General features: G+C 36.8%; 2 protein-coding genes across 2 annotated transcripts; one reads left to right on the top strand and one right to left on the bottom strand.

Moving 5' to 3' along the window:
- The first annotated feature begins 9,594 nt into the window (after positions 1-9,594).
- LOC120425711 (facilitated trehalose transporter Tret1-like) lies at positions 9,595-16,430 on the top strand. Its single transcript, XM_039590308.2, has 5 exons — positions 9,595-9,726; positions 9,790-10,082; positions 10,139-10,367; positions 15,110-15,940; positions 16,006-16,430. Exons 1-5 carry the CDS (start codon positions 9,722-9,724, stop codon positions 16,346-16,348), a joined length of 1,701 nt encoding a protein of 566 aa, XP_039446242.1. The 5' UTR covers positions 9,595-9,721; the 3' UTR covers positions 16,349-16,430.
- Positions 16,330-17,686, bottom strand: LOC120425712 (mediator of RNA polymerase II transcription subunit 29). Its single transcript, XM_039590309.2, has 3 exons — positions 17,268-17,686; positions 17,111-17,201; positions 16,330-16,712 (listed from the first exon to the last, which is right to left on the bottom strand). The coding sequence occupies exons 1-3, from the start codon at positions 17,600-17,602 to the stop codon at positions 16,506-16,508; spliced, it is 633 nt and encodes a 210-aa protein (XP_039446243.1). The 5' UTR covers positions 17,603-17,686; the 3' UTR covers positions 16,330-16,505.
- Between the last annotated feature and the right edge of the window lie 1,386 nt (positions 17,687-19,072).

Raw genomic sequence — 19,072 nt, 5'->3', positions numbered from 1 at the left:
ATGATTTTGGCAACAAAAGTGATTTGACGATCTTTTGCTCAAAACTTGGCGTTAAAATCTTTTTAAACATATCGAATGAGGATTTTCTTAAAATTGTATTTTTTGGAATTAAATATACTTTATTGAATCTTTCTTTTAATAATAACGTTTGATTAACATAATGAGTGGTAGGCTGTTGCACTTCAGCTTTAGTTTTAAAGTATATGATTTAACATTTTTGTACTACAAGATACAATAAGAAAAAAAGTGTAAAGAATTTAAAAATATATAAATATATATATATATATATATATATATATATATATATATATATATATATATATATATATATATATATATATATATTTATATATATATATATATATATATATATATATATATATATATATATATATATATATATTATATATATATATATATATATATATATATATATATATATATATATATATATATATATATATATATATATATATATATATATATATATATATATATATACAGCAATTCCATTTGAAAAGAGCCTAAACCGAAAAAAAAGTTCTCCGATCGGGCTCAAAATTTTTCTGGGGGTTCCTTGGCCAAAATAATTAGACCCGTATTTTTTTGTTTGGCCATTAGGGTGACCTACATCGTGCTAGGGTGGTTCGAAAAATGGCAATTTTCGTCATTTTTCGCAAAAACCACTTTTTTCGAAAAATCATATCTCCGCGCCATTTCATCCGATTTTAGCTGTCCTAGACGCAAAAGAAAGGTGATGAGTTTGGCTATTTGGGAAAAATAGTAAGAAGTTCCAAAAATCTAGCTTAACTATTGAAAAAGTCGTATGAAAACTTAAAATGGCGTTTTGCCCGTGTCTGGACCAAAGAGCCTATGTCTGAAAATATTTTTATCGGATTCCTCGGAAAATTTCACATAAAATATCAAAAAATTGGCGATGTCGAACCGTACATTTCAGAGATATGATTTTTTGAAAATAAAAACTGAGTTTTTCGACGCGCCACGCGCAAAAACAGGAAAATGACGAAATCGGCAAAAAATCAACTTTTTTTACTAAAACTGCGATAACTTTAAAATTTCAGCGATGACCTATAGATGTTATGGTACCAAAAGTTGCGTCTTTCAATTACGAAAATTTTGATACCCAAACATCTATAGGTCATCGCTGAAATTTTAAAGTTATCGCAGTTTTAGTGAAAAAAGTTGATTTTTTGCCGATTTCGTCATTTTCCCGTTTTTGCGCGTGGCGCGTCGAAAAACGCAGTTTTTATTTTCAAAAAATCGTATCTCCAAAACGTACGGTTCGACATCGCCAATTTTTTGATATGTTATGTGAAATTTTCCGAGGAATCCGATAAAAATATTTTCAGACATAGGCTCTTTGGTCCAGACACGGTCAAAACGCCATTTTATGTTTTCATAAGACTTTTTCAATAGTTAAGCTAGATTTTTGGAACTTTTTACTATTTTTCCCAAATAGCCAAACTCATCACCTTTCTTTTGCATCTAAGACAGCTAAAATCGGATGAAATGGCGCGGAGATATGATTTTTAGAAAAAAGTGGTTTTTGCGAAAAATGACGAAAATTGCCATTTTTCGAACCACCCTAGCACGATGTAGGTCACCCTAATGGCCAAACAAAAAAATACGGGTCTAATTATTTTGGCCAAGGAACCCCCAGAAAAATTTTGAGCCCGATCGGAGAACTTTTTTTTCGGTTTAGGCTCTTTTCAAATGGAATTGCTGTATATATATATATATATATATAAAGGAGTCGTAAGCAAATACCAGACACATTGCCGAAGACACCAAATCGATAAGAAAATCCATGCTCATAGCCTATTTGTATGAACACAGTGAAAAAAAAAATCATGGTAATATTACATCTGGGAAGTGGCACATCTTTTATGTCAGAAAAATATATGTAATTTTACCTCTGAAATGTGTAATTTTACCACTTTTATAGTGTAATGTCACTATTTCAGTCTAAATTGAGATAAAATTGTGTAACATTACACCTTCCAAAATTACACCTTCCAAATTTACAAATGTTTTTACTGTGAACAGCTGCTTAAACTTTATAAAACAGACTTGTATGAAACTAACACATAAAAAAAGTAGTAATCCAGCTGCGCGTGAAAGGCCTGGGTGTAAAATAAATGTTTCATTATTTCATGAAATTCTTTGTAATATTACACCGCATTGAAATGTGTAACCCATCAGTATGGGAAACCTACTTGACCGAAATGTCATGCTCATATATGCGTTTATCCTTTCCATTCTTCATCGGTCTGATGGCCCAGCGGGCTAAGGCACCAGTCTTTACTGCTGGTGCTGGGTTTGAATCCTGTCGGTTGCAGCTTTTTTGTTGTGTTTACAAAAATTGTACATGCAGTGTGTAATATTAATATGATGCAAAATGTTATTTTTGGTCCTCAAAAAAGAACCAACTAAAGCTCAGTCTCATCAAAAAATACAAAACTTTACCTAAAATAATACGTAATAAAGTGAAATTCAACAGAAACTGATGGAAATTTCACCAGTTCTTGTTGAAAAATTAATTATTTTAATTGACACAAAGTCTGTCACCATTGCCAGATGTAATATTACCATAATTTTCCAACTGTTTATATGGGAAATATGCCCATTTTAATCACTCTAAGCCGTTCGACCAATTCTCATCACTTTTGCCGTTTTCCGCTATTAAATCCACATTTTCAGATGTATCAACAATGGAGAGTTGCTTGCTCACTTTTTTTGAGCTATTTATTAATTTGCAACAGTCAAAAACACTTTATGACAGCTGCAATTCATGATCAATGATAGGCCGATAATAGAAATAGGCTGAGAAAGGGTATAGTTCCCCTAGTAGCTTTTCGGACAACGATTATGTTTTGTATTTTCTTAACTGTATGAAACTTTGGTTGTACTTTTTCTACAACCAATTTCAAAATCATTTGGCAGCATTGCCAAATTATCGAGTAAAACGACTTTGACATTATTTAGTTGTGAAGTCGAATTTGCAATTGAAAGGTACTTTACACAAATCTCGATATCGTTTACCGTTTTCGAGTTCAATCCACAAAAAAATATTTTTTCTTATAAAGGCCGTTGAAAATATTTTTCAAAGTTTATGTCGCCGTTTAATCGGTAAAAAAAATCATGAGGCAAAATAGTAGTTTATACAACGAGTTGCAAAAAGAGGATTTTTTCAGCACGAGTCGTACATTTATCCGACGAGGTTCACCATTTCAGTGTTGAAAAGTAGAACTTTTCAGCATTTGTTTTGAAAAGGGTTACTATTCGATTCTGTTATTTTTGGTACAGAAAAGTAGGCTGTTTCGTCGTTCAAGAATGGCAGGAAAAGTAAGTAGTTTCACGACGGAACAGCAAAAAATTTTTTTTTCAAAAATCGTCAAAATTTCAATTTTTGTAATTGTAATTTCTTGATTTTAATGGAATTTTAATGGAATTTTAATGGAAAACTTACCAACTGAAAACAATTTGAAATTCATTTTCCTGCGTTTAAAATTATATTCAGCATGTCTGGGATTGATCAAACATATTTTAAATTTTTGTGGAATTTCAATGTACAGCAGGGCAAAAATAAAAATTAGGCAAAAAAATATGTTTTATGCTTGGATTTTTTTTAAACTAATAATTGAAAAACAACTGGGCAGGTTTAAAATAGATTTTAAAACACTTTTTTTTATTCAAATGGTATTAGGGGAAATTCTCGTATGTTTGGCAGGTTAAGCACTCGCTCCTAACTCCATCCAATTTGGTGATTTTCACTATTTAAACAACTTATTTTGCAAAACTTTTGATAGAAAGTTGCTTGCTCACTTCTTATTGAGCTATTTATCACTCGATTTCAGTTGAACACGCTTTTAATTCGCTTTAATGAATGTTGAAGTTCTGACCTGCCAACATTAGAGGCACGCTGGAATAAGATGCTGTTCCCCTCCTATGGCTTGTAATATTTTTTTTATGTTTCATTCCCCCCTCTCCCCCCTTCCTTGACTTTGGCCAGAGTCGAGGGACATAAACTTCAAAAAATATTTGCAACGGCCTGACGTGTTTTTTTTACCTGTAAAAGTCATGACCAAGCTTGACCATCCCCTAATCATACATTTTTTCGAAGGGATCAGAAAATAACCAACAAATTTGCTCCAAATACATTGAAGAATGGACCACTAGTTGCTGAGAAACAGCCTCCGCAAGAAAATCCCACAAACAAAACGAGGTGTTCTCTACAAATCCAAATGAGCGTTGCATTTTTAAGTGACGATAAACTTAAATTTTTAATGTCAAAAAGCAAAGATTCGCAATATTTTCAGAGCTATCGAATAAAAATATCTTTAAAATTTTCAAATTAACCCTGTCATTTGATATGGTCGAAAATTAATGTTAATTAATGCCAAAATTGTATGAAAATTTGTATGGATGAGCTAATGATGCATAATGACTTCTTTGGCTGAAATTTAAAAAAAAAAGCTCAGTCTTAGGAGAACTGCTCTTTAATTTTTGAACAAATTCTATGAAATAATAATGAGGTATTTTTTATTTATTAAGATTATGTAAACAAAAACATTTATATTACTCTTTTATGAAGAAAGCACAAAATGAAATCTTCAGAAAATACTGACGTCAAATTAAACGTAAGCTATACAACATCCTCCAACATGTCCCGCCCGTGTGGATCAATCGGACCGCGCACTGGACTCATAATCCAGAGGTTGACGGTTCGAATCCCGCGGCAGGCGCTCTAAAATTCTTTGTGTAAATATGGGTATTCGGCGCCGTCGCTCCGTGCCATACTTTCATACACTTAGGAGCCCAGGGCGGCGAAGTCCTTGTAGATAAAAGGAAGACACTAGTGGTTGGTACTAGCAATGGTGGCCGACAGCTATAAAGTCAACTTCGTTTTTTTTTATACAACATCCTACAAGATACAAATTAAACAATAAACCTGAGATTGCCGTTTAATTCGAGGAAATCCCCAAATACATAAAACTCAAAACCAAAACAGCTTAAACTGGTTCCAGCGCAAAAAAAATCTCCCCTCCCCCCCTCTCTCTTTCGTCAGCCTTCAGTCTCACCACTCATCTTCATGCTGCGTATGATCACATTTGCCATTTGACAGACTGGCTGCATGGTTATTTACCGCGATCGCCGCCGTTCTCGGGGCTCTCTCTAGAAGCATGATGATTTGCATAAACTTGACACACGTGAACACGCGCCTTCCCCCGGGCCGGTGTTTTCGTCGGTGGTTCGCTACCCTATCGGCCACCCGTTCAAGTCTCCCCCTTGGTAACGGTAACTGAAGTGATGAATTGACACTGTTTTGCGATAATTATTTTTTGCTAGCAGTTTAACTTAATATGGTGGTATTATTATGGGAAAATTATCGTTGATTACATTGGACGTTGATAGGATAGGTTTTGTGTTTTTTTTTGTATTTACTGTGAATGACAGTAGAAAAACTGAAAAATATTCTGAAACAGTGTTAGCTGAATTGTTGTCATAATGTTATAATGCCAATCACAAAAATTGAAAGCCATTGACCGCTTTGTACTTCAATATCAATATGAATTAAAGGGGAAGGTAACCAACAGTTCATGACGATACTCATATTTTAAAAAAAGTCTCGTATATTTATTTTATTAGAAGAAATAAAACGCACTTTCGATGAAACAACTATCTGTCTTACCGATTGACTTATATAATATATTAGTATTAAAGGTATACCTTTAAATTTTTGAATGATATTTTCAGTCTTACGAATACAAACATTTGATAATCTAATCACACTAGTCATAAGAAAATGTTGGAAGTTCTCCCCTACCAACTCATCTAACATTAAGCGGCATGAAGAGTGAAACCGCACAAAGAGTTGAATTATGCCGCGGTGAAGGCCGCCACACAGTCGCGATTGCATTGTTCATTGATAGATCTAGAATGGAAGTCAGTCGTTGATCGTACCTGATGGTAGACTTGAAATTGGTTAACCTTCTCTTCCCTCTTATCTAGGGCTTCTCTGTTGATTTAATTCAACACTGCTTACTACTGGTTAGTCATACCAGCCGGCAACAACTCCAAGAGCAATTACATCTTTCCTTATAAATGTCGTATTTTGCATTTCCAACAATACCTAGTCGCTGCTCTTCACAGTTGACCGCTTCCGCACTAGACCTTTGCATAATTGAAAAATTGAACGCCTTATTACGCGTCATAATGACTCGACACGGGACGGCATCAGCTTATCGTGATGATAGTAATAAACTGAAATCACATGTTTGCTTCGCGAAATCAAATAGAATTTGTCACGAGTTGCGTGCGGGTGGGAAATCCCACGGGGTCAAGCGATAATTGAACACTTCGTCGAAAATCTCTCGAGCGGGAAATTACACGTATTGAAACAATGGATCCATACCTTGAGAATTTACATTTAGACCTACAGCTTATCTTCAACAACAAAATGATTTCAAACGCTGCAACCAAAGTGGTCTCTTTCGCAAATCGACTATTTTTGTACTTTTTATTGAGATGAAACTTCGTCCATGTATTCCCTTTGTCAATGGAAGGCATTTAGCATAGTTAGTTTTCGATACAAGTCTCCATATGATTTTGGGCTGGTCATACAAACATTTCAGAGAAAGAAGGTGCACGGAAAAAATCTCATAATTTTATTTGACTTTTTTATAACAAAATCTAGATTTTTTATAAGGTCCTATAAACAAATGTAAACATTGAGTGTATCCCTTTCACACCTCCGTAGTAACAGTTCAATAGGGCGAATCTGAGTTTGTAAACAAACAGTCTATCTCCCTCTTACTTGACGTGAACTGTCAATTGAGCAAAAGGGATAGACTGCTTGTTTACAAACGCAGATTCGCCCTATTGAACTGTTACTACGGACCTTATGTCAATGTTAATCGGAGCAAGCGGGTTGCACTCAATGTTTACATTTGTTTATAAAACCTTATAAAAAAAGTTAAGACATGTTGAATTACTCATTTCTATTTTATAAATTTTTTGATATTTTTTAAGGGACTGAAATAGAAGTTTATGCTACAAGTTGCAAAAACAATATTTTTTAAGCACGAGTCGTACATTTACCGAGTTGGATAAATACGACGAGTGCTGAAAAAATCAAGTTCAAAAAAAAAAATATTGAAATTTTTTTTTATTTCGACACTAGTGCAAAAAGGTTCAAATTTTCAGCACCCATTTGAAAGGTATTAATTTTCCATTCTGTTAATTTTGGTAAAGAAAAGTAGGCCTCGCTCGAGAATGACAGGAAAAATAAGAAGTTTCACGACGGAATTGCAAAAAAACCATACTGTGTATGGTGCAAAATCTGGTTTAGAAGAGATGATTAAAAAACAGTGTATTTGGAAAATTTAGAAAATGTGGACATCAAAATTGTTAAATTTTATTTTTCAAAGCAAAATCGAATTGGTAATCGAATATAACTGTACAATTTTTTTTTGTCAAAGTGAACTATTTTCATGTTATAGCAACTTTAAAGGTACTTATATTCGATTATTTTAGGATTTTCGAGTTGAAAAAAAAACGAAGTTGACTTTATAGCTGTCGGCAACCATTGCTAGTACCAACCACTAGTGTCTTCCTTTTTATCTACAAGGACTTCGCCGCCCTGGGCTCCTAAGTGTATGAAAGTATAGCACGGAGCGACGGCGCCGAATACCCATATTTACACACAGAATTTTAGAGCGCTCGCCGCGGGATTCGAACCGGCGACCTCTGGATTGGAGTCCAGTGCGCGGTCCAATTGATCCACACGGGCGGGATAAAAACATTCGAAAAAAGCATACACGAAAAAAATATATAGTATATTTCGATTTTAAATAGTTTAAAATCAATAAAAATCGTTTAATTTTTTAAAAATTTTGTCTAAAAAATTTAAAAAGAAAAAAAAATAAAATTTTTAAATCTTTTCAAAAGTTAAACTTAATTTAAAAATTTGAATTACTATTATTGAACATATCTGAAAATTTCGCTAAAGTTTCAATGTTTAACATTGAAAATCAGACCAATAGTTTTCGAGATATCGTAAGTTGAAAATTACAGGCTAGTGAATCTTAGAGAAATATTGGAAGTCTTTTTAGAGGCTGTATCTCACAAACTAATACTTTAACCCTCTAACGCCCATGGTTACTCCAGAGCACGACTAATTTTTGTCTTCCAAATTAAATTTCTCTGCGACCATGCAATTTTAAAACCTGGCTCATGCTACATTAGTTTATATAGAAAGTTAGCTTATAACTATCAAAATTTCATCCAATTTGGTCGATCCAGTTACGAGTAATAGTGAAAAACGTAAAAAATCTCGATTTTGCTCTGGTCGGGAAGGGGTTAAAAGTTTCAGAGAGAAAATTATATGGAATTTCGCCAGATTCTTAGAAATATGTTTTGCAAAAAACCAAAAAAAAAAAAACTTGAAAATGTATGCCAAAAACTAGCTATAACTTAAAAACGGTACATTTTATCGAAAAAAAAAGTTTTATTAAGGTATTGTTTTTTTTTTTCTCGTTTAAATTTTTTTTCATCATTTGTAACTTTTTCGGGTTACTTGAAACATTGTAGCAATATTTTCTAAGGTTATAAAGCAGACATTTACAAAAAATAAAAAAATACATAACAGCATGATAATTATGAGTAATCCATTAAAACTGGCATTAACTTATGACTTATACATACCTAAAGGTTAATTTGTCAGCAAAATTCCAAATCAAAATATTGCAAAAACACGTTTGTTTCGAATGTTTAAAATTGAAAGGGATTGTAAGGCCTCGCCGTCACGAGATATAAAATTATGGACTTCGGATTCGTACCAAAGGACCAATATTACACCTTAGGGCAAAGTTTCTCGCAAATCGAAGAGCGCCAGGGCAACTGCTGTGTTAGTTGATGAAAAAAAAGAGAAATTCCCGCTCAAACAGGATTTAGAATTGTACAAAACCATATGTCAGTACCAAAAGAGTAAAAACTACTAATCAAACCATGATGTAGGTCACTGGAAAGCAATTTCATCGGCGTAACGGGATGCGCAACAAGTTCTAGTACAAACCATGTTACGAAGTGGCACGTAACGGCAAGCGGCTCAGCTCAGAAGCCGTTCACTTGACCCGTGATTTGTTTTGTTAATTGCCGTCAACACTTATCAAAATACCACGCGAAGGACAACGCCTGATCGTAAAACCGTATGCTGTACAGTTTTATAGGGTTTCATACCAACTTTCTAAGGGGAAATTCCGACAAGTACAATGTTGGGTCTTATTTTGACTATTTTTTATTTGACAATGATTAACTAGTTGATAAGCGAACTTCCTCAAACAAAACTAGCTTGTCATCAATCTGAAACTCTACCCTGGCGGTCTTTCTTGCGTAGAAGGGTATTGATAGTAAAACCAGTCAATCCAGAAGTCAAAACACTCCTTATCAGGCCGTCTGGAGACGATCCGGATCGAGCTGGATGGGGGCAATCTTCTGTCTATACGACCATGTGTGTGCCTCGATCATCAATGGATTCAGTGATCTTGAAACGGCTGTTTGCTTTCTTTCTCTCCGCAGATAACGCCACCAACTCTGGAGGACAAGATGCTGCGATTTGCCTAAACCAGTAACGACCGCAATCTTGCGTCCCAGTGCCAAGTTCCAATCCCAGCGAGAGCTCAGTCGGAGCAGAACCATCATGGGGTTAGTACACGTGGGATAGGCACGCGATACGATCTCTCACGATCTTCCCTCTACCCTCTACAGGAAGTCAGTTTACACCATCAACGCGGACAGCCCCAGTGTGAACGGGACGGCGCCGGCAGAGGTCACCAAGAATGGCAAAGCGGACCACGACAGCGACGGCGAGTACCGGGAGGCTGGCAAATTCCGCACCATCCTACCGCAGATTCTGGCCAGTACGGCCAAAAACTTTCTCCTGCTCGATCTGGGAATGGCGGTGGCCTTCCCGACCATCGTAATTCCGGCGCTGCGAGGCCTGAAGAACCGAGCCCCGGACGAGTTTCTGCACTTTACCCCGGCGCAGGCGTCGTGGTTTGGTGAGGATCCTCAGAATTGTTTTAAAACATTGAAGAAAAACGACAATTTCTTTCAGGAAGTGTGGCGTACATTTGTCAGCCGATTGGGAGCGTCCTGTCCGGTATTATTCTGGAACCGCTAGGGCGGAAGCGGTCCATGATCCTCGTGAACATTCCGCACATCATCGGTTGGTTGATGTTGCACTTTGCCGGATCGCTGGAGGAGATGTACATTGCGGCGATACTGCTCGGGCTGGGAGTTGGATTTATGGAGGCGCCCATTGTGACGTATGTGGGGGAAATTTGGTGAGTTGGTTTGCAAAATTAGCAATTAGAATTCGTCGTGATCCATTGTGAGAAAAACAAATGACTTTATAGATATTTCTCAGTCACTCTTCCCGAGCAGACGAAAATAACATTTATTGATACCGTAAAACGGGGTGACTTTGATAGCCGGGGTGACTTTGATAGGTTCGAGATTTTTCCGCAAAATGAAGAGTACAATTTAATTACGTACGGAATGGTTTAGAATCATACTGATCGTGGTAAAGAAGTGTTCAAAGTACCTCAAGTAGGCTCAAGAAGAACTTTTCATAAAATTTTGAAAAGTTTAAAAAGTTAGTTAACTATAGTAAAGAAAATGTTGATGAAAGTCATTATTTTAAACTTCTCAAAGTGTCATGATTTTCTCAATGAACATGATTTTGAATCGTTAAACGGAATGCATTTTTGGATTCATTGGACAATTCCACTAGGAGAAGGTTAAATAAGTTTATAAATATTAAATATATGTGTTTTTGAAACACAATTTAAAAAAATCTCCATATTTATAGGAAACATCAGTTGAAAAAATTTCATGTAAAATGTGAAAACTTGTGATTCGTGCTTCGAATTCAGTATAAAATGCAATATAAGTCGATAATTTTGTACACAAAACGAGTTTAAAAAAATTCAGGCAAAATTACGACTTTTTAACAATTTTACCTAAAATTTAAATGTATTTTGTTGAAAAGCTTATAAACTTAGTTAACTAAATATAAACATTGATTTTTTTCTTTAAAACTGTATCAGCTGCTTTAGTGATGATACATTTAACGAACATCTTTAATATGATTTTAACAAGAAAAACTATGACTATCAAAGTCACCCCGGAATTTAAACTAAGAATTTTAAACGTAACTATTTTTCTGAACACTATTAAAAAAAACTTTATTTCCAAAATAGTGCATGGACTTTGTGTGGCCTACCCCATTACATGTTTTAAAAATAATAATCTTGAGAAAAACCTTACCTGTTGGAAAATATTACAAAAACAAATTGAAATCCTATCAAAGTCACCCCGGTTTACGGTACTTGAAAATACTAGGCCAATAACATTTTATGTTATTTATAACAAGATTTCGTCAGCTGTGTGCTATCTTGTGACAACGACCATTTAGTACTATTCGAGAAAATTGATTTTTAAAGTTTGATGATAAATATTTTCAAAACTATGAATGGTAGAGTCAAACTTTTTGAAGCAATCGGTTCGTATACTATCGCTTAACAAACGCTCCAAGTTTCAACTAATTTGGTTACACCAGTTAAAAGATACAGTAAAATATGTAATCTGAAATCTGAAAAGCACGTGTCACAAGTGTGTTTCGAAAGTTGTTGTAAAATTGTACTACGTGTCACAAGTGTGCACAGAATTCCCATACAAACTAAAATAAACTTAAATCAATAGTTTAACCGACTTAATCAGTATATTTTTAAAAACAAAAGATTGCCTTGCCTTTAAAAAATGTGTATCAACATAAATTTGTGAAAAACAACAAAAAAAGTCCACATTTTCCAACAACATGTATGACGTGTCACAAGTGTGCACGATCATTTTGATGATAATTTGGTCTATGTCACAAGTGTGTATTGCGATATCCGGGAAACGGAAGCGAATTTCCAAAATCTGGTTAAAGCATCTTGTAGTGTTTGTTAAGTATAGCAAAACGTCATCATTAACTCATTTTCGACCAAAATGGTCTATGTCACAAGATAGCACACAGCTGACGATTTGTTATTCTTTTATTTATTCTTCGAACAAATGTTTATTATTATTGTTTGTTATTTTAACAACTTATCCGATCATCCCAATAACAGTTGGAGTTATTTTTTCATAACAAAAAATGTTATTCCAACCAATAACAAATTTTGTTATGATAACATTAACTGTTATTAAACTCTTATGCAAAAATGGATTTTGCAAGAATATTCCATAACACTTTTTGTTAATTTAACATTATTTGTTATTGAAATGGCATGAATTTTGTTATTACCGGCTGCCCGGGTTCTCAAACACAGACTTCACAGTCATGTTTTTTAAAGGACCTATAAGCTATTGTCTTTCATATGTTTATAGGACCTTTTTTAAAAAAAACTCTAGAATTAGTATTTACATCAAAATTTCATTTAGGTGCGAAAGATCGAATACGCAGTTAAGAGTCCTTTTAATAAGAGGCAGAAGCGAATGTGATTAAGTTGATCCTTGAAAGTGAAGATTAGGAGGGTTATCGTTAGTTTTTCAATTACACCATATTCTTGATTTACACAACAAAATGGAGGTGTTTAAATCGAGAATCGTTTAAAAAAAGAATGTCATTGACTTAAATTGGGTACTAAAGCCTTATGTAAATTTGTATGTACAACGGTAAAAAACACGATTAAAACCCATTTCTGATCACTTTTTTTCATTTTAATGCAAATTTTTTTTTTGACAAGACAACATTTTTTCGATGGATCAACTATGGTCCCCTTGGAACGAGCTGTCAAGTAGGAGCTTTTCTGTCAAGAAGGACCGCGAGGTTAATTTTTCAAAATTGATTTAAAAATCTATTTTAAACTCTTTGTGGTCGTACAAAGGGTCATTGTACTCAGAAAAATAAGCTTTATCGCTGTAAACAATAATATCAGCAATCTAAGCTTCATTTTAGGACCCAATTGAGAATCTGACTTAAATCAAGAATCTTTGGGATTTCGTAATTTGTTGGAGTATTTTCAAAATGTATCAATTGTATATTGTTTAGTTATGTTATTAAAACAATTTACCATGGTTTTGGAACATCTGGGATGTTCTAGTCCATCCGAAACTTCCGGGAATTTTGTGCAACTGGCTTACCAAAGAAACAAGTTGAAACTTCAAAATTTTGACAACGGATCCTACCCAGACTACTTCAGTGAGTGCGATAGGCTACAGTACATTGTTGTAACAACTTATTGGGATGATCTGGGTCATCCAAGGACTCCCTGGAGTTATGACCTGTGGATCTACCGCCGTAACAAGCCAGATGTCGACGGTTTTTGACCTCGGAACATACCCGCATAGCTTCAGTGAGTATGGTAGACTACTTTACAGATGTGTTTGGAAAGTCCTGGGTCATCCAAGGACTCCCTGGAGTTATGACCTGTGGGTCTACCACCGTAATACGCTAGAGGTCGATGGTTTTTGACTCCGGAACATACTCGCATAGCTTCAGTGAGTGTGGTAGGCTACTTTCCAGATGTGTTTGGATGTCCTGGGTCATCCAAGATCTCCCTGGAGTTAAGGTCTGCAGGTCTACCACCGTAACAAACCAGAGGTCGACGGTTTTTGACCCCGGGACATACCCGCATAGCTTCAGTGAGTATGGTGGACTACTTTCCAGATGTGTTTTGATGTCCTGGGTCATCCAAGGACTCTCTGGAGTTAAGATCTGTGGGTCTACCGCCGTAACACGCTAGAGGTCGACGGTTTTTGACCCTGTGACGTAGCCGCATAGCTTCAGTGTGTATTGTAAAGTAGTCTACCATACTTACTGAAGCTATGCGGGTATGTTCCGTGGTCAAAAACCGTCGACCTCTGGCTTGTTACGGCGGTAGACCCACAGATCTTAACTCCAGGGAGTCCTTGGATGACCCAGATCATCCCAATAAGTTGTTACAACAATGTACTGTAGCCTATCGCACTCACTGAAGTAGTCTGGGTAGGATCCGTTGTCAAAATTTTGAAGTTTCAACTTGTTTCTTTGGTAAGCCAGTTGCACAAAATTCCCGGAAGTTTCGGATGGACTAGAACATCCCAGATGTTCCAAAACCATGGTAAATTGTTTTAATAACATAACTAAACAATATACAATTGATACATTTTGAAAATACTCCAACAAATTACGAAATCCCAAAGATTCTTGATTTAAGTCAGATTCTCAATTGGGTCCTAAAATGAAGCTTAGGACATCCAAACACATCTGGAAAGTAGTCTACCATACTCACTGAAGCTATGCGGGTATGTTCCGGGGTCAAAAACCGTCGACATCTGGCTTGTTACAGGTCGTAACTCCAGGGTGTCCTTGGATGACCCAGATCATCCCAATAAGTTGTTACAACAATGTACTGTAGCCTATCGCACTCACTGAAGTAGTCTGGGTAGGATCCGTTGTCACTGTTTCTTTCGTAAGCCAGTTGCACAAAATTCCCGGAAGTTTCGGATGGACTAGAACATCCCAGGTGCTCCAAAACTATGTTAAAATGTTTTAATAACATAACTTAATAATATACAATTGATACATTTTGAAAATACTCTGAGAAATTACGAAATCCCAAAGATTCTTGATTAATGCCAGATTCTCAATTTAAGTCATGATCATTCTCATTTTAAGTCATGACTTAAAAAAAGTTGCGTAAATCGAGAATCGTTTAAAAAAAGGTGCCTTACAAAAAGAATATGGTGTACCATGTTTATAACTTTCACTCAGTCAGGTTTTGAGCTTCTTGAATAGTTCTTAAAAGGGCCTAATACCCTAGTAACATTTTTAAACTTACAGGTTTTATCATGGTTCTGGCTTTTATGGCCTACTTAAAACCTAAAATGTTACCAGGGTAGAACCTTGCTTGATTTTTGAATAAGTCTGCTGAAGAAAATGTATGTTCTGATTCCATAATTATCAGTTTATCAGAGGCAAATCTTAATTCTGTCAACAACGACGACTAATCAAAAAACGCTTGAAACAAAAGTTCATAAGAATCTGTTCTCCTTGCAGCCAACCCTCGATCCGCGGCATCCTCACGTCCTGCGCCGGCGTCGCCGTCATGCTGGGCTTCTTCATGGTCTACCTGCTCGGAACGGTCACCACGTGGCGCATAACGGCCGCCATCTGCGTATCGATCCCGCTGGCCACCATGATCGCGATCTGCTTCGTACCGGAAACGCCCATGTGGTTGCTGTCGAAGGACCGCAAGGAGGACGCCCGCAAATCGCTGCAGTGGCTCCGCGGGTGGGTTTCGCCCAAGGCCGTCGAGAAGGAGTTCCAGGAGATGCAACGGTACAGTGCGAACGCGGCCAAGTGTACGCCCTGCCAGAAGGCGCAGAGCGTCAAGTGTGACCATCCACCGCCGACGGAGTGGATGAAGCTGCAGGAGCTGATGCGGAAGCGGAACCTGAGGCCGTTTGTGCTGGTGATGTTGCTGTTTTTGTTTGGGCAGCTGAGCGGGTTGACCGGGATGCGGCCGTACTTGGTGCAGATCTTCCAGGCGTACGGAGTTCCACTGGATGCGAACTGGGCAACGGTTTCAACGGGGTTGTTGGGACTGATGGCGAATATCGTCTGCATGATGAGCATCAAGTTTGTTGGAAAGCGGAGGTTGGCCTTGTTCTCGCTTTGCTTTACGTCGCTATCTTGCATTTCGCTGGCGATCTATGCCTTCAACGTGTTTCCTCCCGGATGGACGTCGTTTGATGTTCATGAGAAGGTTAATACCGCTGATGGGTTGAACTACATTCCGATGCTGTTGTTCTTTTTGCTGGCGTTTTCTACCAGCGTAGGAGTGCTTCCGGTGCCGTGGATATTGCTCAGTGAAGTGTTCCCTTTCAAGTAAAAAGAAATAAATGATTATTTTGAACTGAATGACAAACTAACATGGATCCCTATCTTTTTAGGAGTCGCAGCATGGCCTGCGGTATTACGGCCGCTCTTAACTACGCCATGACGTTCGTTACGACGAAAACTTACTTCAACCTCGAGAGCTCTCTATCTCTGCCGGGTGTGATCCTGTTTTACGGTATTTGCGGCTGTATAGGAGTGCTGTTCGTGTACTTCTTCCTGCCGGAAACTGAAAAGCGTACTCTGGAGGACATCGAAATTTACTTCTCCGACAACAAGCGCAAGCTGACGGACATTCACATCCGGCAGTACGCCCGTGAAGCGCAAAAGATGGTGGTCATCAACGGCAAGGAAAAACAGGGAATAGAAAATTCCGCATACTCTGAGAGTGAAAAATGATTCTCCTTAAATGTTAATTTATTTTAAACGATTCTAGTTCTAGTTGCCATATCCAATAAAGTGACACAGATTTCAAAAATGAGCTTACACAAACCCCTCAATACCTTACCGAATGCCATCCGTCATCATTGTGGTTCTGCGGTCCGTACGGCTAGCGCTATTCGCTGGGTGAGATGTTTTGGGCCGCGCAGATGAGCGTATCGTGGATGTCTTTGGCGTAGCCGATCTGGATCTTGACCACGTCCAGATACTGGCTGTACGAGAGGGCGTTCGTTTCGGCCGGATTGGGCTGAGTCGGTGCCACCGGAATGGGTAGATATTGCTGGGAGGAAGCACCCTGCTGCATGCAGAGTTTTGCCGTTTTCTAGAATAAAGCAAGTTCAGTGTGTATTGTTTATTTTTGATGACATCTTCATAAAAATTAGGAATAAGTTCTTTATTTTGTTATTTTTTTACTTTTTTCCTTCAGTAGATTTGCTCGATTCCCAACTAAATACTCTAAACAGTCCTTGCCCTGATAAAAAGTTTAACTAACAGGATATCGTTGCCAAATAAAATTACTATTACTATTCTTTAACCTTCGGGAAGTCGCGTGTTTTCGCCTTTCTTACAAGTGCCCTTACAAACTACAAACTACTCTGTTCCCAACTTTGAATTTATCAGCTGTTGAAAGGTAGGCCCATCTCAGCTTAGGATAGTATCTTCGCACAAGTAATGCTTATACAACGAAATAAAAGAAAATTAAATGGTATAAGTTCTTACCAGATTCAGCTCAATTTGATCACAAATCGAATAGAACTCCTCAAGATGTTTGTCGAACTTGGGAGTCGGAGCATTGAGGTCACCTCCTTTACTAAAATAAATTATACATGAATTCCATAACTTCCACCCCGTCCATTCAAACCCCGCTCTAACTTACGTCCCAGCGTCGTTTAAGTTGTTCTGCTGCAGCAGCTGGGCCGAGGTTTTGATCGTCGTAGACAGTGCGTCCCGCAGTGGCCCAACCAGGGCCTTCACCTTGGCAATGTTGTCCACCTTTTCGGGCTGCTGGGCCTGTTGCTGCTGCTGCTGTTGTTGTTGGGCTTGATGTTGCTGTTGTTGTTGAACCTGCTGCTGCTGCTGCATCTGGGGGCTCTGCATCATGACCGGCGAAACGCCGACCCCGACGGGACCGCCGGGTCCTCCGGGCATGCCAACCGGTCCGCCGGGACCGACGCCCGGCTGTTGCATGTGCATTCCCATGGGGTTCATCATTTTGGATCACGAATTGAACAAATCAACTTGTGAAATGAACGTTAAACAATCACTTACTGGAGTACACTGTAGAATGATTTTGAATGTAAACAACAACAAAGAGCTGTCAAAAATATCAAAGAAAATACCAGGTACCGAAAATAAACGTCATGCGCCGTAAGCGCCATGTGGAACAGTGTCGACTAGCTGAACTATTAAATTTCTTTTTTTGTCTTTTATACCCACGGTGTGTTTCGTAAAACAAACTTGAGATAAAAAAATCCCGACATTTCGAAGGGAGAATTCAATTATTTCGTCGAGGGATCCAGGACACCTTTTTCTTGAAGAATTATGTAGAAATTAGAATGTTGTCAATGCATTTTAGATTTTCAGTTGATTAGACTTCTATTTTCAATAACATTTTGAAGCTTTTTGCAATTTGATGCAAGTTTTTTTGCCCCATGATTTTTCGGACCTTTTTTTTGGGCGAAATAAACTTTGGAAAACAAAATTGCAAAGAGCTTAATGAGGCATTAATTTAAGGGGTCACATACATGTAAATCGGCAAAAATGTCAGAGTTTGGTATGAGCAGACATCTAAAAAAAATAATTCTGTTTTCAGGGTATTAAAATATACATTTTTATCTATTAACAACACAAATTTGAGGACAATTGGTTGTATCATTGCTGAGATATAGCTGTTTTAAGTTAGCAGTTTCAAAAAACGGGTGCCATGATATTTCAACACTGCTTTAACCAAAACGGCTTAAAATGTTGGTGAAGACTCGTTAAACTGGTCCCTTGTGCATGACGAAGGCCGATTTTCAAAAACTTAATTTAAAAAAAAGATAAAAATATTTTCATGTTTTACGTATAAAAAATCGCCAGTTTTCGATTTATGCATTTTTCTCAAAAAGCAAAACTTAAAAATCATTTTTCGTCATGCAAGGCAAAATTTTGAGCATAAGTCGTCTCTTTCTCAGTTTAATCATTAGAGTTGTTAGAAATCATCTTTTAGGTGGATTTCAAAAAATTTCTGTAATATGAAATTTTGTGATTTTCTACATTAATGTAGAATTTCCTCATCAATTTGTTTTTTTTTTTTATATTTAAGCACCCACAAAAGTATCGTTACTTAAATTTCTCAGTATTTTAGCTTTCTTTTTTTATTGCTTTAAAAACAAGTACCGTAAACCGGGGTGACTTTGATAGGATTTCAATTTGTTTTTAGAATATTTTCCAACAGGTAAGGTTTTTCTCAAGATTTTTATTTTTAACACATGTACTGGGGTAGGCCACACAAAGTCCATGCACTATTTTGGAAAAAAAAGTTTTTTCAAACGTGTTTAGAAAAATAGTTACGTTAAAAATTCTTAGTTTTAATTCCGGGGTGACTTTGATAGTCATAATTTTTCTTGTTAAAATCATATTTAAGATGTTCAAATTTTATTTGTACGTTAAATGTACCATCACTAAAGTAGCTGATATAGT

This window comes from Culex pipiens, chromosome 3 (genome assembly GCF_016801865.2).
Source record: "Culex pipiens pallens isolate TS chromosome 3, TS_CPP_V2, whole genome shotgun sequence".
Classification (NCBI taxonomy): domain Eukaryota; kingdom Metazoa; phylum Arthropoda; class Insecta; order Diptera; family Culicidae; genus Culex; species Culex pipiens.
This window is presented reverse-complemented; position numbering and strand designations above follow the sequence as displayed.

Bases quoted from the DNA above. Each gene is read 5' to 3' on its own strand.
- LOC120425711 (XM_039590308.2), top strand. The intron at 10,083-10,138 runs GTGAGGATCCTC...AATTTCTTTCAG, and splicing joins GGCGCAGGCGTCGTGGTTTG to GAAGTGTGGCGTACATTTGT. The intron at 15,941-16,005 runs GTAAAAAGAAAT...CTATCTTTTTAG, and splicing joins AGTGAAGTGTTCCCTTTCAA to GAGTCGCAGCATGGCCTGCG.
- LOC120425712 (XM_039590309.2), bottom strand. From the start codon at position 17,602: ATGATGAACCCCATGGGAATGCACATGCAACAGCCGGGCGTCGGTCCC. The intron at 17,202-17,267 runs GTAAGTTAGAGC...AATTTATTTTAG, and splicing joins AACTTAAACGACGCTGGGAC to TAAAGGAGGTGACCTCAATG. The intron at 16,713-17,110 runs GTAAGAACTTAT...GCTTTATTCTAG, and splicing joins ATCAAATTGAGCTGAATCTG to AAAACGGCAAAACTCTGCAT.